Raw genomic sequence first — 7800 nt, 5'->3', positions numbered from 1 at the left:
TCCCGGGCTCCAGGTCCCTTCAGCGAGCGGGCGGGCGGCCTCCCCGCCGTTGCCTGGCAACCAGCCGCTCCTGCGGACTTGGTGGTGCCACCGCTTCCCATCATCCCCCGCGGCCGCCGCTCTGCCCGCGGACCTCGCTGCGCTCCCGGAGCGCTTTCCGCTCCCTCACTTCCGGCGGCGGCTCTGTCGCCTCAGCTTCCGGCGCTCGTTGTTCCGCGCGGCGGCGGCGGCGACTCTCTGGTGCCCGTTTCCGGTTCCGCCTGCCGGTCTCCTTCCCTCGCTCGGTTCCTTTCGGCGCCCGCCCGCCCGGCCTCGCTTCCTTCTCCGGCCCGGCGGGGCCCGCGCCTGCCCGAAGCCATGGGGGCCTACCTGTCGCAGCCCAGCACCGCCAAGAGCTCCGGGGACGGCGCCGGGGACGGGCCTCGCCCGCTGCGCTTCGGCTTCAGCGCCATGCAGGGCTGGCGGGTCTCCATGGAGGTGCGCGAGGGGGCGGGACCGGGGGCGGGAGGGGCGGGGAGGGAGCGGGCCAGAGACCCCGGGCGGGCAGCGCCTCCCGCTCACGGCCGCTTCTCTTTCAGGACGCCCACAACTGCATCCCGGACCTGGACGGCGAGACCGCGATGTTCTCCGTCTACGACGGCCATGGAGGTGAGCGCGGCCCCTGGGCTCGGGGGGCCGGACGGAGCCCCGAGGCGGCGGCGGGGGGGCGGGGTCCTCCTCCCCGGGACTCTCTTGGCGCCCCTCCCTGCTCGGGGCCGCCACTCGGGGTCCCTCTGCCTTGATCCCAAGGGCCGTCTGGTCCGATCCTCTGACGGCCCCCTCTCCTTTGCTCCAGGGGAAGAGGTCGCTCTGTACTGTGCCAAGTACCTCCCGGAAATCATCAAGGACCAGAAAGCATACAAAGAGGGCAAGCTGCAAAAGGTATGGGGCAAAGGGCCTTTCTCCAAGGAGCCGCTTCCCCCTCACCAGGCTTCAGAGCTCAGGGCCAAAACAGGAAGCCCTTCGCAGCACGTGGGGCACAGGTCTTCTTGCCAGGTTCCAGCCACTACCTGTGCAGGGTGGGGAGCTTAGCGCCCAAAGCTGAGCCCTGGGGAAATGTTGCAAAGGGATGTTAGCACAGCGCTTTCTTGCGACTCTGAAGCTGGCCCCATTTCAACAGGGTGGCATGGCCAGTTGCTGCAACTTGGATTTGGGGACTGTGATCCTTCTTGGAATTGTAGAATTGGAAGGGACCCCCATCCAGTCCAACCCCCAACATTGCAGGAATCACAACGAAAGATGTGGCCATCCAACCTTCCTTTGAAAATCTCCAATGAAGGAGAGTCTGCCTCCTTCCGGCAGATTCTGTTCCGCAATCAAACATTTCTTACGCTTATTATTAATATTTATACCCTGCCCATCTGGCTGGGTTTTCCCAGCCACCCTTGGCGGCTCCCAACAGCAGAAAAATCTTCCTAAGGTTTGGACAGAATCTCCTTCCTTGTCATTTGAATCCCTTGGCTTGGATCCTGCTCTCTGGAGCAGCAGCAGAAAACAAGCTTGCTCCATCTCTCACAGGACAGCCCTTCGGGTGTTTAAAGTGGCTCCCAAGTTACCTTTGCATTTCCTCTTCTGCAGGCTAAACATCCCCAACTCCATCAATCATTTCTCAGAAGGCCCTTGATTTTCGCTTCTTTATTTCCCTGAATGTGATGTTATATGGTCACGTAACTGTTAAAGAAGAATTCTTAGGGTGTTTCATTTCTGAGACCTTCAGGGGTTGCTTGGTTATGGGTAACAGGCCTCCAGAGAATGGCAGAATTGCTTTGCCCAATTGTCTCTTGTCTCCTCACTGGCTGGCTTGATGGCTTTAGGAAGCTCCCAAGCCGGGTTCAGCCTCCCTGCCCCCAATTAGATAGAGCAAAGGCTGGAACTTGAACTGGCCATTGTTCTGAGCTGAACCAAGTCTGTTCGCAGGACTCCGTATTACCAAGAGACTCAGGCAAAGGACAGAAGGCCCTCCTGTTTTGCTTGGTTCTGGTGCAGTGTCGGTTGCCCCACTTGCAGGGGTTCGAGAGCACCGCTGGGACTGACGCCCTTTCTGTGCTGCTGTAGGCTCTTGAGGATGCCTTTCTGGCCATCGATGCTAAGCTGACAACTGAGGAGGTGATCAAGGAACTGTCGCTGATGGCAGGTCGACCCCGAGATGATGGGGATGAGAAGGAGGAAAAGGTGGCTGATGAAGATGATGGTGAGCAACAGAGGCAGTTCATTGCCCAGACAGGAGTGTCCCCGGGGAGAGAACTGAATCAGAACCAGAGGGTGGGGGGCAAAGGATTCTCTTAGCTTTGTCCCGAAGAGACGTTTCTCCACTGGGAGAGGCAAAGAGGCAAACATTGTCTTGCACACAGTGAGATTAGGATTGCACCACAAGAAGGGGGAGACTTGGTTGGGGCTACTAGCCTGATTTGGCTTCCTTGAGAGGCTGCAGCTGCCCAGAGTCAAGGGCAAAGCAGCGCTGGTCTGTTGTAGGGAGTGGGCTTGAGGGGTATGAAAAGCTCTGTATGTTCAGAGCAGCCAAGTGAAGGTGGGGCGGGGGTGTCATGGGGTTCCAAGGGACTCTGTGATGAATTGGCTGGGAGAACAGATCCTTCTTTCCTTGTTTCTAGTGTAGGTTGCATGGGCTGGATCCAGCAGAGTGGATTTCTGCTTGCACAACAAAAGTCTTCTCTCCCTGCATGTTCTTCTCAAAATGAGAACCTAGAACATGAATTTTAGAGGCAACATATGGAGAGGAAGTCCTTGCAGTAGCAGAGAAGCTTGGCTTGATCCTGCCCTGGGCCTGGAAGCCATTTTCCTCCTGATTGGCACTAATGGGCCTGGGAACAGTGACCCTGACCCCCCCCCCATTTCCTTTCTCTCTGTCCCCGTTCAGTGGACAACGAGGAGGCTGCCTTGCTGCACGAGGAGGCCACCATGACCATTGAGGAGCTGCTCACGCGTTATGGCCAAAACTGCGTCAAGGGCAAGTTGGGGACCCCCAGCAAAGACCCAGCGCAGGAAGAGACGCAGAAAGGGCAGAGCCTGAATGGGGAGGTGGACACAGAGGAGCTCCTGAGGCACCGCCAGGAGGAGGAAGAGGAGGAGGCAGCCAATGGTCAGGCATGCCCCAAGTCCTCCAGCGCCTGCCCTGGCCCAGACGCGGCTGGCGGGGGGGATGCTGCCGCTCCTTCCCAGAAAAAGGCTGCTGAGGGAGGGGCAGCCTCCAGCACAGGCGAAGCAGAACCATCCTGCTCCTCCGCAAGCAAGGCCCAGCGGGGGGCTAAGTCCAAGTTTTTTGAGGACAGTGAGGAGGAGGAAGAGGAGGAAGAAGAAGAGGAGGAGGAGGAAGAGGAAGAAGATGACAGCGAGGTACCCAACGTGGGTGGGTGGGTTGGCCACTTGAGCCCCATGGTCTTCCCATGTCTGGGCTGGTGGGAAAACCAGGCGTCATTGTCCCGCAGGCCCCTTTGCTGCACTCAGCTTCAGCCTTAGAAATCAGGCAGCCGCGTTTTGCGACTGACAGAGAGCCAATTGTGACCACACGGAGCTCTCTGGATGCCAGGCTGGTCTTATTCTGGATTGTTTTATTTGATGTTTTAATGTGTTATAAACCGCTTTGCGATTGGTTCTTTCAAGTATAAAGCAGTATAGAAATGAAATCAGAGAATTGTAGAGTTGGAAGGGAACACGAGACTCATGAATAATAACACAGTCTTATCTTGAATGTCCTGGAACTCAGACGTTTTGGCTCTCAAATACCGCAAACCCGGAAGTGATTGTTCCGGTTTGCGAACGTTCTTTTGGAACCCTAACGTCCGACGGGGCTTCCACGGCTTCTAATTGGCTGCAGGAGATTCCTGCAGCCAATCAGAAGCTGTGATTTGGTTTTCGAATGTCGAACGGACTTCTGGAACAGTACGTACGACTAATTTTAAAAACCTCATTATTATTATTATTTAAATGCCAACACGTTCTACTGTGGTGACCATAACCCAGGCTTTAGTTGCCATTTGGTTATCAGACTATATAAACCACTGAGCCTCTTGGGCTTGCCGATTGGAATGTTGGCAGATGGAACCCATGCAATGGGGTGAGCTTCCGTTGCTCTGTCCCAGCTCCTGCCAACCCAGCAGTTTGAAAGCACACCAGTGCCAGTAGATAAATAGGTACTGCTGCACTTGGAAGGTAAATGGCCTTTCTGTGCGCTCTGGTTTCCATCACGGGGTCCCACTGCGACAGAAGCAGTTTAGTCATGCTGGCCACATGACCTGGAAAGCTGTTTGCGGACCAACGCGAGCTCCCTCAGCCTGAAGCAAGATGAGTGCCACACCCATCATCGCCTTTGACTGGACTTCATGGTCCAGGGCTCCTTTATCTTTACCTTATTAGATTATATATAAGAGATTCCAAGAGTGCTCACTTCTTTTCTTGGGGGTGGGTGGGTTCGTGTTTCAACCAGGAATGCAGTGAGGATGAGGATGGTTACAGCAGCGAGGAGGCAGAAAACGAGGACGAAGACGACACCGAGGAAGCGGAGGAGGATGAGGACGAAGACATGATGCTCCCAGGCATGGAAGGCAAGGAGAAGGTCAGTCAGTGCCTGGGCGGGAGGAGGGGTCTCTGAGGAGGAAGAGTTGTGCTCCGAGTCTCCCTCACCCTCGCTAGCCCAGGGCCAGGCCTGCCTGCCGCTTCCTGAGCCCTGCCCTCTTGGTCTGCAGCCCGGCTCCGACAGCGGCACGACGGCGGTGGTGGCGCTTATCCGGGGCAAGCAGCTGATTGTGGCCAACGCTGGAGATTCTCGCTGCGTCGTGTCGGAGGGCGGCAAAGCCGTGGACATGTCCTATGACCACAAGCCGGAGGACGAGGTGGAGCTGGCCAGGATAAAGAACGCTGGTGGGAAAGTGACCATGGACGGCCGGGTGAATGGGGGCCTGAACCTCTCCAGAGCCATTGGTGAGCGGTTCAGCAGGCTGCCAGGCCTTCCTCTCTGCCCCTTCCCTGCTAGGGAGAGCCCAGCAGCCCTCCTTCCCCTGACCTGGAAGGCCCATACCTCCATTGTGGAGCCCTTTGCTCTGAGGGGCAGGCGAGGTCAAGGTTTGAATGGGAGGAAGATGGCCTGTTCCCCCCCCCCCCACTACTTAGAATAATAGAATCTATCTAAGAGTTGGAAGGGACCCCCAAAGGCCATCCGGTCCAACCCCTGCAATGCAGGAATCTCAGCGAAAGCATCCATGGCAGGTGGCCACCCTTCCTCTCCTTAAAAACCTCCAAGAAAAGCGAGTTCACCCCCTTCTGAGGGAGCCTGTTCCGCTGCTGGGCGCCTGTTGCCCTTGGAGAGTCCTTGCGAAGGAGAAAGACCAGCCCAAGGCTCCACTCCCCTACCTCGGAGCCCCCTCACCTATTTCTCTCCTCTACAGGCGACCACTTCTACAAGCGCAACAAGAACCTTCCCCCGGAGGAGCAGATGATTTCTGCGCTGCCGGATATCAAGGTGCTGACAATCAACGAGGACCACGACTTCATGGTCATTGCCTGCGACGGCATCTGGTAGGCGCCCGAGGGAGGGCTGCGGGGGGGGGGGCAGCTCACTGGGGGCGGCTCACGTGGGATCCCCGGAGTGGGCTGCATTGGTCCTCCTGCGCCTGCTGACCTCCCTTCTCTTTGCGTCCGCCTCTGCCCAGGAATGTCATGAGCAGCCAGGAGGTGGTGGACTTTGTCCAGTCCAAGATCACCCAGAAGCAGGAGAATGGAGAACTCCGATCCCTTTCGTCCATAGTAGAAGAGGTGAGTGGCAGGCCTTGCAAGCCAGTTCAGCTCCTCCTTCCATGCTGTTGGGCTCAGGCACTTTTAAGAGGCAGGGGTGCAAAAATTATTATGTATTGAATTTGCATCACTACAAAAGGACTACAGCAGGAAGACCCGAATTCTGGGTTTGGGCAGCTCAACCCAAACGCAGGGCCCTTGGCAGGGGCTGGGCTCCGGTAGTGCCAGCAAGCAGGAAATCCCACCCAGCTGGCTGTGTGAGGGGGCTCTGGAAAAGGAGACCAGGCCTGCAGCCAAGCTTGTCTGAGGCCCAGAGCGGGGGTCTTTTCCATGAGACACCCCACCATGATGCCATTTCCTAACCTGCAATGCATACAGACAGACATGGTATTTTTGCCCATTAAGTCAGCAGTCGCTGAGGGGGAGGCATGGGGTGTTCTTGGCATGGCAGCGTATCCCTGGCTGGCGTCCCCTCTGAGGCCCAGGGCAAGTGCACCTCTGAATGGGCCTGAACCAGGTTTTGGGACTTCTGGGCCCAGCTGGGGGTGCCTGCATGCCTGCCTACCTCCAGGGCTGCTGTGTGTGCCTTTCCTTCTCTCTGTCTCGCTCTCTGCCCAAAGAGGGACCTGCCTCCTCCACCCATTTGAGGAGAGGTGCCCTTGTGCCCAGCACCAGGCTGCCTACACATCGCCTGCCAGCCGCACACCCAATGCCAGCTGGCTGCCTTGAGCATCCTTGACACAGCTGCTGCTCCTGGCCAGGCCCTGCGAGACACAGCTGGCACATTGAGGTGACACTGGGCCTCCCCCCTCTCTCTCTCTGCCAGCTCCTGGACCGCTGCCTGGCTCCGGACACGTCTGGTGACGGGACCGGCTGTGACAACATGACCTGCATCATCATCTCCTTCAAGCCTTGCCCCACCCCGGGGCCCCCGGCCGAGGGTGGCAAACGGAAACTGGAGAAGGAGGTGGAGGAGGAGAGCGGCAGGGGCAGCACAGGGGCAGCGGCAGAGGCGGCAGAGGCCGCCCCTTCGGCCCCCACGGAAGAGAGCTGCAGCAAGAAGGCCAGGCAGGACTAGCAGCGCCCGCGTTGGGCTGGGAATCGCCTGAGCTCGCCCTGGACTCTTGTTTTCTAAGCGACGCTGAACTCTTGGTGCCAGAGTTAGGCCTTTTTTAGCCTTAGGGAGGCCCAGTTTGTCTGTGTCATTTGGAGGAGGGGGTTCCCGGGGGTCCCACTTGCTGTTCTTGGCAACCATTCCGAAGAGGGAATGGCGGGGGAGGTCCAGGGCCCCGAAAGCGGCCCCCCACTCCCCCCATCCCCCCGCAGCGTCTCTCCAAGTGGTTGTTGCCATTTCCGTGCCTGTGATGTTTCTGTTGGAGGGAAGCAGTTTTTCATTGTCAAGGTTTTTCAGCTGCCCCCTATTTAAGGCCTCTCGGGTTTTTTTTATTTGTGGGATTGGTGCCCACCCCCCTTCCCATGTTGGCCGCCAAGCCTCACTATCTTTCAACTGAGATTTTTCAAACTAAAATCCCAAAAACTGAAGAGTGGCTGTCGTGTCCTTTTGTGGGGTACAAGGAACTGATCCTTCCATGCGACGGAAGGAGTCCGTGTTCCCTCCCTGCTCCTTGCTTGCTTTCTCTTGAGGGGATTCATCAAATTAGCAGGTGTCACCGAACTGGGCGGGGTAGCTAGTGCTGCAGAAGACAGAATCAGAATTCAAAACGACCTTAGCAAATTGGATAACTGGGCTCAAATTAACAAAATGAATTTCAATAGGGACAAATTTTGGGTTCTGCACTCAGGCAGGAAGAACCAGATACATAAATATAGGATGGAGGACACCTGGCTTACGTGGGAAAAGGTTTTTGGAGTCTTGGTGGACCACAAGCTTAACCTGAGGCAATAGTGTGATCCAGCAGCAAAAAAGGCTAATGCTGTACGAGGCTGCATCCACAGAGTCTAGTGTCCAGATCAAGGGAAGTCATGGTCCCACTCTATTTCGCCTTGGTCAGACCA

At 57.1% G+C, this 7800-nt stretch overlaps 1 protein-coding gene across 1 annotated transcript; it reads left to right on the top strand.

Annotated features, from left to right (window-relative positions):
• Positions 1 to 172: 172 nt before the first annotated feature.
• On the top strand, positions 173 to 7326 carry PPM1G (protein phosphatase, Mg2+/Mn2+ dependent 1G). The gene is made up of 10 exons (XM_083734068.1): positions 173 to 477; positions 579 to 648; positions 836 to 921; positions 2095 to 2230; positions 2915 to 3390; positions 4481 to 4609; positions 4740 to 4974; positions 5439 to 5568; positions 5703 to 5805; positions 6611 to 7326. Exons 1-10 carry the CDS (start codon positions 358 to 360, stop codon positions 6860 to 6862), a joined length of 1737 nt encoding a protein of 578 aa, XP_083590194.1. The 5' UTR covers positions 173 to 357; the 3' UTR covers positions 6863 to 7326.
• Positions 7327 to 7800: the final 474 nt, after the last annotated feature.

Source organism: Podarcis gaigeae (assembly GCF_964106915.1).
Source record: "Podarcis gaigeae genome assembly, chromosome: 3".
Classification (NCBI taxonomy): Eukaryota; Metazoa; Chordata; class Lepidosauria; order Squamata; family Lacertidae; genus Podarcis; species Podarcis gaigeae.
This window is presented reverse-complemented; position numbering and strand designations above follow the sequence as displayed.